Genomic DNA, 11940 nt, shown 5'->3' with positions numbered 1-11940 from the left:
TAGAGCGCCTGTTGAGAAACTGTGTTGCACGTTCTTTGGTTGTTTAGATATATTTCCACCAGATGGCAGTCTAACCCAATTTAACAAAAGAAACTGCTTGTGTAACTAAGGAACTAGCTTACTTAGCTTTTGATAGAGGGGTGCATTTCATTTAATGAAATATTATCATGTTGTTTTCTCCTAACAACACAAAACTGTCTGTGGGTGTGTGTTTACAAGCTGCAGTCAGCTGTTTCAGCAGGGTGTGGGAGTGTTTCTGGGCTGAGGAGAAGGTTAACACAGCATTGTCACAGAGCCTCGGAAACGAACATTTAATGAGTTGAAAAAACTAAACCAGGGCAGCAGCAAGGTGAAACAACAAGACTGTTAGAAAAGTTTAGCATGTTAAATTTGCCATATGTGTGTGGATTTTTGTTTTGTTTAAATATGCTTTACCGTACATTTCTGTGCTTTACAATGCTTCCATATTCTGCACCATACCTCTCTGTGCTTTACAATGCTCCCCTATGATTTACCAGACCTCTCTGTGCTTTACAATGCTTCCCTATGCTCTACCTTACCTCTCTGTGCTTTACAATGCTCCCCTATGCTTTTCCATAAATTTTTGTGCTTTACAATGCTTCCCTATGCTTTACCAGACCTCTCTGTGCTTTACAATGCTTCCATATTCTGCACCATACCTCTCTGTGCTTTACAATGCTCCCCTATGATTTACCAGACCTCTCTGTGCTTTACAATGCTTCCCTATGCTCTACCATACCTCTCTGTGCTTTACAATGCTCCCCTATGCTTTACCATACCTCTCTGTGCTTTACAATGCTTCCCTATGCTTTACCAGACCTCTCTGTGCTTTACAATGCTTCCCTATGCTCTACCTTACCTCTCTGTGCTTTACAATGCTCCCCTATGCTTTTCCATAAATTTTTGTGCTTTACAATGCTCCCCTATGCTTTACCAGTGCTTTACAATGCTCCCCTATGCTTTACCAGACCTCTCTGTGCTTTACAATGCTCCCCTCTGCTTTACCAGACCTCTCTGCGCTTTACAATGCTTCCTTATGCTTTACCAGACCTCTCTGTGCTTTACAATGCTTCCCTATGCTTTACCAGACCTCTCTGTGCTTTACAATGCTTCCCCATGCTTTCCCATACCTCTGTGTGCTTTGCAATGCTTTCCCATGTTTTTACTGTGCTTTTTTGTATCTTATGAATAATAAAGATAACTATTTGATGGGGGTCTTGACGTGTTTATTTTGGAAATACACTGCATTGTAGAACAAAATGCAAGCCTGCCTTCTTTTCAGTACATATTCTACACTCCAATAACATGCATGCTGTTACAGATAGGTTTTAAATCTCTTTTTATGGATATTAAAAATAATAACTCAAACGGATTTACTGAGCAAACCCGAAGTGGCGTCCATCTTTCCTTGTGTCTTTATTAAACCCCTCAATCTGGACCACTGGGATGAAAAGTCTAGTGCCATTACTATATACTGTAAGCGTCTCATTGTTACGCATGCAGTGCTCTGTAGCCCATTTAACTGCACACCTGACAAATGAACCTTCAGGTCACTAGCAGAACATGCAAGACAGCAGTATAAATAGATATATAGAGAGAGGGAGTGCTAACAATATCTTCAAGGTGAAAGTATACTTCATAGATGTGTTTCATCTATTCCAGCCTGGATTTTTATATATTTTTTTTAATGTCCACCACTCTGACACACACCTTTTCCTGGTTCTCTAGTGATGAATCTCCCCTGATAGATAACGATATCGCCAGCACAATGAGCTATTAAAGGTAAAGGGTAGGACCAAACATTTAAAAAAAGGAAGCACCTGCCATGCACAGCACACACTTTTGCGGGATAAGCTCGGATACTTGTCACTATCACACACACACACACTTCACACACACACGCGCGCGCACACACACACACACACACACACACAGCTACGTTCTCAAAACTGTTTAGTCCCAATTGTCACTCGCATGATTTATTTTCATAAAGTAAGAACACAGCCAATAAGGTTATCAAACCAGAAATGAACAAGCCAGACTCTGGATGTGACTTACTGGGATAGAATTGGAAATTGTTTTATTATGTTATTTTTACTATCAGATAAAAAGCATGTAGTTAAAGTAAGGTACCTTACTCTATTAAAAGAAAGTCTGTGCTAGGGACGATTTGGGGTTCATGGCTTTGAGAATCTCGCCCTATTGGTTGTCGTGAGTCAGTTGTGGCAGAAGGATGATTGAAGAAGCTTGGCTGGCAGGTGCTTCCATAACCGAAACTGTACAGATTAGTGAGGCTTCGTTCGTGGGTTTCTGTCTGTCCCTCGCATACTTATAGTAGTTTTTACCATGCAACCCTGCACTCAGTGACAACAACAAACAAAAGCAATGTGCGAAGTAACTGCTGCCCTGTCATCATACTGTCAGAATGCAACTGTTCAGCCGCAACCTGCTGATCAGGTTCCTTTACCCCGCCCACAAGCCTTGCACTGCACCGGACCTGCTGTCACTTTACCCGCAGAGCACAGGTGTGCATTACACAGCGCCCGGCCAACAGAAAGCGCAAAATAAAATACAATGCAATAAACCTGCGCTTTACTAGAGAGTAGAGGGCAGCTTTACCTAGACCGCTGCACAGGGAGGGCGAGTCAGAGCGTGTGTGAGACAGAGAGGCAGGCAGCGTTTCAGCGAAGGACAAAGTCCGCTGTGGCGTGTGCCAGTGCGGCTGGTGACATAGTAAGACACTTCGCTTAGGCTTAGTCCGAGTCCCAGAGAGAGGAATGGCGCAGAGAGAGTGAATGAAAAGTTTACACAAGGGGCGAATACAAGGAAAAAAGAGTATCGCGTTCTGTTTGCTGGTAAGCCAAGTGTTGATATTATTATTATTATTATGGACGTTACTCGATTTTATAAAACAATATTTAATAACCTAATTATTAATTTAAATAATTTAAATGAATGTCTTATTCCATGCTCATATAATCATATTTAAATGAATGTTTCATTCCTTACTCATATAATCATATTTAAATGCATGTTTTATTCCATGCTCATATAATCATATTTAAATGAATGTTTCATTCCTTACTCATATAATCATATTTAAATGCATGTTTTATTCTATGCTCATATAATCATATTTAAATGAATGTTTCATTCCTTACTCATATAATCATATTTAAATGCATGTTTTATTCTATGCTCATATAATCATATTTAAATGAATGTTTCATTCCTTACTCATATAATCATATTTAAATGCATGTTTTATTCCTTACTCATATAATCATATTTAAATGAATGTTTCATTCCTTACTCATATAATCATATTTAAATGAATGTTTCATTCCTTACTCATATAATCATATTTAAATGCATGTTTTATTCCTTACTCATATAATCATATTTAAATGAATGTTTCATTCCTTACTCATATAATCATATTTAAATGCATGTTTTATTCCATGCTCATATAATCATATTTAAATGCATGTTTTATTCCATGCTCATATAATCATATTTAAATGCTCATATAATGGTGTTAGTTTGGTGAACTATTTAAGCCTGTTAAATACAAACGAACAAATGATTCACACAAATTCAGCATTCATTCAATAGGACCCCTCGCTATAGTTAATATGCGCCTTGTAAAGCACAGAGAGGTCTGGTAAAGCATAGGGGGGCATTGTAATGCACATTGAGGTTTGATAAAGAGAATTAAAAATAGCATGGCTAACCATGATATTCTGCTCTAGATTACTGTGCACATTTAAAGTGGTGAACTTTTAGAAGGACAATGCTATCGCTTCAAGTTTAAGCTTTTTTTTTTTTTTTTTTTTACAAAGCCCTGGGGAGTGACTAAGCTTTGACTGGCCTGCATAAGCGCCCAGCTGTTTTACAAAAGCATGACTGGGTCACAGTACTGTGTGTTTAAAAAGCTCCCTGTGCAATCCTCGCTCAGCCCAGTGATTAAGCTACGCTTTACCAGTGACTTACGAGCAGGGTGGGTTACTGAGGCAGCAAATCGCTACATTCCTGTGAACCATGACATCGCAGAGTGTGGGAACACTACCCAAAGTTCACCATAGTAAAACACGGCACAGTCGAATACAGCATGGGGACAGCTTGGTAAAGCGTAGGTAAAGCATTACAAAAGTACAGCCAACCCACTGTAGATTACTGTGCAAATGTTTAAGGGCACGGATAGTGCAAGACACAAACATGCCCAGAAAATGCATTGTTTAAAGTCATAATGATATGACACAGTAAAGTGAGGCATTGCAAAAGCCTGGTGAAAGCAGGAGGAGGTGTGCTTCACAGTAGCCATGCTGATTAACCAGGACACACCATTACACTTCTAGGTTTGTCAGTCTTATTCACAGGCGTGGGTTCGTTTCACAGTCAGTGGCCTGGGAGTTTTCTTTATTGTTCCTGGCATCATCCCGGTAACTCAACCCCAGCAGTATGGAGGCACTGTGCAGCCAGGCACAGCCTGGTGCTTTGCTGATCCTGGTTAATCCAGCCACATGTTGGTAACAGTTCGTTGAGCAGCGTTCAGCCTTCTGCTAACACTGCTGGATACTCAGCCCCCTTCTTCCAATAGTGCTGCAGCGTACCAGCAGGGTAGAGTGAGTGACATGGGTAAACACAGACCTTAGCTGTGGCTTCCCCCTCTGCTGCACCTGATATTAAAATACAGCCAGTGTCCAGGCTTCCCCTGCCTGGCCCTGCAATACTGTTCATTACAAGTGTAGCACACTCCTCTTGTGTTTCAGTGAGAGTCGTGTTTGGGAGTTTCAAAGCGCTGAGATTAGCATTGAGCCTGAGAGGAATGTTGTTTACTGTAGGTTACACAGTGTGACAGATAATGGGACAGTCATCAAAACAAAGGGAGTCTAACTTAGAGGAATTTCAAAATGAGCCCAACCCCAACCCCAACCCTAACCCTAACGCCAGCCCAAACCCCAACCCCAACCCCAACCCAACCGCTAACACCCTCCCAAACCCCAACCCCAACCCTAAAGCCAACCCAAACCCCAACCCCAACCCTAACCCTAACCCAAACCCCAACCCCAACCCCAACCCCAACCCCAAACCCCAACCCCAACCCAAACCCCAACCCAAACAACCCAAACCCCAACCCCAACCCTAACCCTAACCCCAACCCTACCCCTTACACTGCTGTCCAGTAGGGGGTGCTGAAGTGTATATTTATGGATGGTTTGGGTGTAGTCCAGCAGTGGGTCCCTTTCAGTCCAGGTCTTTGATTCATTACAGAAATTAATAATATATCGACCCCTCACATTCTAGTCTGTTCCTGAAGAGAATGCCTAATCTGTTAATTACATGGTGCCACGAAATCCCTGTGCGGATTAGCAAGGTGGTAAAAGTCTAAGGAGCAGGAGAATGGGTTAGGGTTCAAAGGCCCTGTTTACTTGTCATGTCAGCAAGTTATTACACTGATGATAATATCCTAATGGAAAACAAACACAGCGTGAACACAAGCAGGCCCAGAGCCTTCAGGGTGGTCAGTCAGAGCTGCCTGCCAGCTCTCTCACTGGAGTCAATCAGAGCTGCCTGCCAGCTCTCTCACTGGAGTCATTCAGAGCTGCCTGCCAGCTCTCTCACTGGAGTCATTCAGAGCTGCCTGCCAGCTCTCTCACTGGAGTCATTCAGAGCTGCCTGCCAGTCCCGGGTGACATTGCATCTGATGACATGTGTCTTAGTTCTCTCTCTCTCTCTCTCTCTCTCTCTCTCTCTCTCTCTCTCTCTCTCTCTGGGGTCTCATTGTTAACGGTCCTTCTTCCTTCTCTTTCAGTTGGATGCCTTTAAACACCATGAGTCACTCAGGGTTCCTGAACGGGCGTGCAGAGTAAGTGAACGCTGTGGGGGGAGAAATAATTTCTCCTCCTTCTCAATAAATTTTCAATTCTAAAACAAACAGTAACAAAATAACTTACAAGCACCTAAATGAAACACCTGGGTTACTTTTTTGTTATTTTAATGGGAGCAGGAGTCTCTGGGAGCCAGTTAGAGGTGTGGAGAGAGCAGGGGGATACAGTGAGACAGTGCAGGATTCATGTGTGGAGAGAGCAGGGGGATGCAGTGAGACAGTGCAGGATTCATGTGTGGAGAGAGCAGGGGGATGCAGTGAGACAGTGCAGGATTCATGTGTGGAGAGAGCAGGGGGATGCAGTGAGACAGTGCAGGATTCATGTGTGGAGAGAGCAGGGGGATGCAGTGAGACAGTGCAGGATTCATGTGTGGAGAGAGCAGGGGGATGCAGTGAGACAGTGCAGGATTCATGTGTGGAGAGAGCAGGGGGATGCAGTGAGACAGTGCAGGATTCATGTGTGGAGAGAGCAGGAGGATGCAGTGAGACAGTGCAGGATTCATGTGTGGAGAGAGCAGGAGGATGCAGTGAGACAGTGCAGGATTCATGTGTGGAGAGAGCAGGAGGATGCAGTGAGACAGTGCAGGATTCATGTGTGGAGAGAGCAGGGGGATGCAGTGAGACAGTGCAGGATTCATGTGTGGAGAGAGCAGGGGGATGCAGTGAGACAGTGCAGGATTCATGTGTGGAGAGAGCAGGGGGATGCAGTGAGACAGTGCAGGATTCATGTGTGGAGAGAGCAGGGGGATGCAGTGAGACAGTGCAGGATTCATGTGTGGAGAGAGCAGGGGGATGCAGTGAGACAGTGCAGGATTCATGTGTGGAGAGAGCAGGGGGATGCAGTGAGACAGTGCAGGATTCATGTGTGGAGAGAGCAGGGGGATGCAGTGAGACAGTGCAGGATTCATGTGTGGAGAGAGCAGGAGGATGCAGTGAGACAGTGCAGGATTCATGTGTGGAGAGAGCAGGAGGATGCAGTGAGACAGTGCAGGATTCATGTGTGGAGAGAGCAGGGGGATGCAGTGAGACAGTGCAGGATTCATGTGTGGAGAGAGCAGGGGGATGCAGTGAGACAGTGCAGGAGGGTGCAAAACTGATGCTCTCTATTATTGATTTCTCTTTACTGTTTTTTTTTTTTAAAGAGTGGTAATGAATAACGATAACCCTCCTCACACACTCACTTCTTGTTTTTGCAGTGGGCTGGCTCGCTCAGACAGCACGGCGAACAAACTCAGCGCCAAAGCTTTGTATGGTAAGGGTGCTTTATTAAAACCATTTGTTCAGACCTTGCTGGCTGTTGTTTGAGTAACTCTCTCCAGGTCAGCATCAGCAGGGAAGGAGACTGGTGACCTGCGGTGGGAAGCTAGCTGTTATGATGACTGTGTGTGTGTTGGGGGGGGGGTGGGGGGGTGGTACTGGTTCTGGTGGGATGGCAGCAGCTTGCACTGGACAGGGCTGGGGTTGTTTCTGATCCCCTGTGGAATGCATTGGTACACTCTCTTTGTTATATTCCTGTATTATCTCCCTGGTCTGTGGAGTTGCATCTCCTCTGCTCGATTGTTCTTGATCATTATCGAAAGCCTCAAGGAATGCAGTCTAACCTCTTGTCTTGTTTGGCATTTGTATTGTTTGATGTTGGCATTCTTGTTGTGTGGCTATATACTAGCAATGCACTGAGATTGCGAAGCTCCCCTCTTGTTCGATTTACTGGTCTGCGAGGAGGACCGTGTGTAAAATGAACAATGCTACGTTTGTGGGTTTAGATTGGATTGGGGAAATGTTTAATAGTCTCATAGTTTAGTTGTTTCTGTTTGTTTGGTGAGTGTGTGTAGGAGTGCGAGATCATTCAGGGAAAGTGCATGCCTAGCTTGAACAGCAGGGAGACAGCGGTGCTGCTTTGTTTAGCCCTTGTGTTTGTTCCTGAGTTTTGAAACAATCCCTGTACTATTTCAAGGGTGCAGACCAGTCTTGCCAGGGATGCTGCCCCACAAGTCTGCAGCCACTTCAGCATGTTTTGAGCAGACAGGTTTTTCATTGCATCCCTCCCTGTCTGCTTGAAATGGGACTTCAGCTAGTAAGCCTACTGCAAACAATGATCTAAAAGCAATAGAGAATTACACACACACGCACACGCACACGCACACGCACACACACGCTCACACACACGCGCACACACGCACACGCACACACACGCTCACACACACGCGCACACACGCACACAGACACACCTCTTATCATGACAGAGTCCTGCACTGGTTTTCAGTTGTTGGCCTTCTTTGACAATAACAAGAACAGTTCATACAAATAATATCAAACATTATTTTAATGGTTAATAAAGTCTTTGTGAATGGGGCGCCTCTGGCTGTGATACAAAAGCCTTCCTGTAGTTTTATTTTCCCTGTTCAGCTGAGACTGGCTTTCCACTTATTTTAAGCCATTGAAAAGGGAATGCAAATATTTCTTCATGATTCACTGCGTGTGCAAACAGAGGCACTGCTGGGATAATGAGAAAGGAGGGATTGAATCTGCTGCTCCAATCCCAGATCGGAGACTAGCTCTTTATTACAACTCATAAAAACCTGCTGGGCGTCGAGAGCCATTCCGTGTGTCTGTGTGGAGAGCAGCAGGTGCAGGTGAAACTCCACTGAGGTAGAGATTACAATTGTATTACAAAGCTGAGGGGTTGAGGGAGCTGGTTGTATCTCTGTCTGTCTGTCTGCCTGTCTCTCGCTCTCTGTCTGTCTGTGAGTTCACAGGGTAGGGCGAAATTCCTGAAATGCAGTTTCTGTGCTTCTGTCAATTAATTGAGATTTGGTTGGGTCGGGTCACAGTGAGGTTGAATTGAAAGGTGTGTACTGTGTATTATCAGGTCACACTGAGGTTGAATTGAAGGTGCTGTACTGTGTATAGTTGGGTCGGGTCATGCTGAGGTTGAATTGAAGGTGCTGTACTGTGATGGTTGGGTCGGGTCATGCTGAGGTTGAATTGAAGGTGCTGTACTGTGTATAGTTGGGTTGGGTCATGCTGAGGTTGAATTGAAGGTGCTGTACTGTGTATAGTTGGGTCGGGTCATGCTGAGGTTGAATTGAAGGTGCTGTACTGTGTATAGTTGGGTTGGGTCATGCTGAGGTTGAATTGAAGGTGCTGTACTGTGATGGTTGGGTTGGGTCATGCTGAGGTTGAATTGAAGGTGCTGTACTGTGATGGCTGGGTTGGGTCATGCTGAGGTTGAATTGAAGGTGCTGTACTGTGATGGTTGGGTTTGGTCATGCTGAGGTTGAATTGAAGGTGCTGTACTGTGATGGTTGGGTTGGGTCATGCTGAGGTTGAATTGAAGGTGCTGTACTGTGATGGTTGGGTTGGGTCATGCTGAGGTTGAATTGAAGGTGCTGTACTGTGTATATTTTGGTCGGGTCATGCTGAGGTTGAATTGAAGGTGCTGTACTGTGATGGTTGGGTTGGGTAATGCTGAGGTTGAATTGAAGGTGCTGTACTGTGTATAGTTGGGTTGGGTTGTGCAGATCTTGCTGGCTAAAATAAACTCAACGTTTTTCTCAGTGGGAGGGATGGCAGGCAGCCCAGTCTTCGGCCCATGTCTTCCAGTGTATTGTACTTGTTCTAATTGTGCCTCTTCTGAGTGTTTGTATAGCTCCACTGGTTTGCAATCTGCCCAGATCTCTGAGAACTCTACATTTGTTGAGGAAGTGACTTTTATTTAATACAGATTGTATCCTCTGTGCCCTTTATCATAGCTCTGTGCCCTTTATCATAGCTCTGTGCCCTTTAGCATTGTGACTGAGATCACTTGCCATGCTTTCACATACCTTAACCCTCTGTGTTAATACCAAACGATATTTTACAATTCAAGTCTTTCTCAGTGTCTTCAGTATAAATTCAATGAGAAACGTTTTGACTGGAAGTCTTTCTCAGTGTCTTCAGTGTGAATTCAATGAGAAACGTTTTGACTGGAAGTCTTTCTCAGTGTCTTCAGTGTGAATTCAATGAGAAATGTTTTGACTGGAAGTCTTTCTCAGTGTCTTCAGTGTGAATTTAATGAGAAACATTTCAACAGGAGTTCTAATATGGTACACTGTAGTAAACGAACATGCCCAGTAAATGTCTGTCTTATCTGTAATGATGCAGCCTGGGGCAAAATCTGATCAAATATAGTCGACAATCAGCCCAAGCAGCAGCAGTATCGTCCATCAGTCCATCAATAAGAGATGATCGTCTCCACTTACCAGCACACACACACACACACACACACACACACCTGCTGAGCTGCAGAACGGCTGGGGGTGGGGGGTGCCGAGTCATGTTTCATCACAGCTGTGAGTCATCGCAGGGGGCGGGGCGGTGGGGGGGGGGGGGGGGCGGGTTTGTGTGTAGTGGTGGTGGTGGTGGGTTCAAGGTTCAAGAATTTAGAATGCAGGTAGGTTTCGTTTATCAGGAAAAGGGGACAATAAATGCTTTGTTAATCACTGCCAGTTATTATGTTATAGCTGTAGGGAATTGTGAAGGAAGTTTTAAATAAAACACTTATAGGAAACAGTGGAGGTTGATCTGATTGACCTGGACCCTACTGAGATAAGTCAGGTTCGTTTTTTTGAGACTGTTCCAGCTCTTATTACTGTGCCACACTCAGTGATTGATTTCCCTTGACGGTGTGAGCTTGTTGTGCTTGCGCTATTCTGTATGGTAAGCTCTGCTCTTACTATTGCAGACAAGAGCTCTCCAGTTCAGTGTGCGATGCACTCTCCAGTTCAGTGTGCGATGCGCTCTCCTGTTCAGTGTGCGATGCGCTCTCCTGTTCAGTGTGCGATGCGCTCTCCAGTTCAGTGTGCGATGCGCTCTCCAGTTCAGTGTGCGATCCGCTCTCCTGTTCAGAGTGCGATGCCCTCTCCAGTTCAGTGTGCGATGCCCTCTCCAGTTCAGTGTGCGATGCCCTCTCCAGTTCAGTGTGCGATGCCCTCTCCAGTTCAGTGTGCGTAGAGCTCTCCAGTTCAGTGTGTGTAGCGGTCTCCAGTTCAGTGTGCGATGCGCTCTCCTGTTCAGTGTGTGTAGTGGTCTCCAGTTCAGTGTGCGATGCGCTCTCCTGTTCAGTGTGCGATGCGCTCTCCTGTTCAGAGTGCGATGCCCTCTCCAGTTCAGTGTGCGATGAGCTCTCCAGTTCAGTGTGTGTAGCGGTCTCCAGTTCAGTGTGCGATGCGCTCTCCTGTTCAGTGTGCGAGTTCAGTGTGCGATGCCCTCTCCAGTTCAGTGTGTGTAGCGGTCTCCAGTTCAGTGTGTGTAGAGCTCTCCAGTTCAGTGTGCAATGCTCTCTCCTGTTCAGTGTGTGTAGCGCTCTCCAGTTCAGTGTGCGATGCGCTCTCCTGTTCAGTGTGCGATGCGCTCTCCTGTTCAGTGTGCGATGCCCTCTCCAGTTCAGTGTGTGTAGCGGTCTCCAGTTCTGTGTGCGATGCGCTCTCCTGTTCAGTGTGCGATGCCCTCTCCAGTTCAGTGTGTGTAGCGGTCTCCAGTTCAGTGTGCGTAGAGCTCTCCAGTTCAGTGTGCGTTGCGCTCTCCAGTTCAGTGTGTGTAGCGCTCTCCAGTTCAGTGTGCGATGCGCTCTCCTGTTCAGTGTGCGATGCCCTCTCCAGTTCAGTGTGTGTAGAGCTCTCCAGTTCAGTGTGTGTAGAGCTCTCCAGTTCAGTGTGCAATGCTCTCTCCTGTTCAGTGTGTGTAGCGCTCTCCAGTTCAGTGTGCGTTGCGCTCTCCTGTTCAGTGTGCGATGCGCTCTCCAGTTCAGTGTGCGATGCGCTCTCCTGTGCCCTCTCCAGTTCAGTGTGTGTAGAGCTCTCCAGTTCAGTGTGCAATGCTCTCTCCTGTTCAGTGTGTGTAGCGCTCTCCAGTTCAGTGTGTGTAGCGGTCTCCAGTTCAGTGTGTGTAGAGCTCTCCAGTTCAGTGTGCGATGCGCTCTCCTGTTCAGTGTGCGATGCGCTCTCCAGTTCAGTGTGTGTAGAGCTCTCCAGTTCAGTGTGCGATGCGCT

General features: G+C 45.7%; 1 protein-coding gene across 1 annotated transcript in view; it reads left to right on the top strand.

Moving 5' to 3' along the window:
* The first annotated feature begins 2529 nt into the window (after positions 1-2529).
* LOC121294978 (epidermal growth factor receptor kinase substrate 8-like protein 2) overlaps positions 2530-11940 on the top strand; it is a 31043-nt gene continuing 21632 nt past the window's right edge. Inside the window, exons 1-3 of the mRNA XM_041219242.1 lie at positions 2530-2876; positions 5837-5890; positions 7108-7163. Of these exons, the coding sequence (XP_041075176.1) occupies positions 5841-5890; positions 7108-7163 (106 nt within the window). The 5' untranslated portion in view covers positions 2530-2876; positions 5837-5840. The remainder of the gene's footprint in view (positions 2877-5836; positions 5891-7107; positions 7164-11940) is intronic.

The sequence above is a fragment of the Polyodon spathula genome, chromosome 19 (genome assembly GCF_017654505.1).
Source record: "Polyodon spathula isolate WHYD16114869_AA chromosome 19, ASM1765450v1, whole genome shotgun sequence".
Lineage (NCBI taxonomy): Eukaryota > Metazoa > Chordata > Actinopteri > Acipenseriformes > Polyodontidae > Polyodon > Polyodon spathula.
This window is presented reverse-complemented; position numbering and strand designations above follow the sequence as displayed.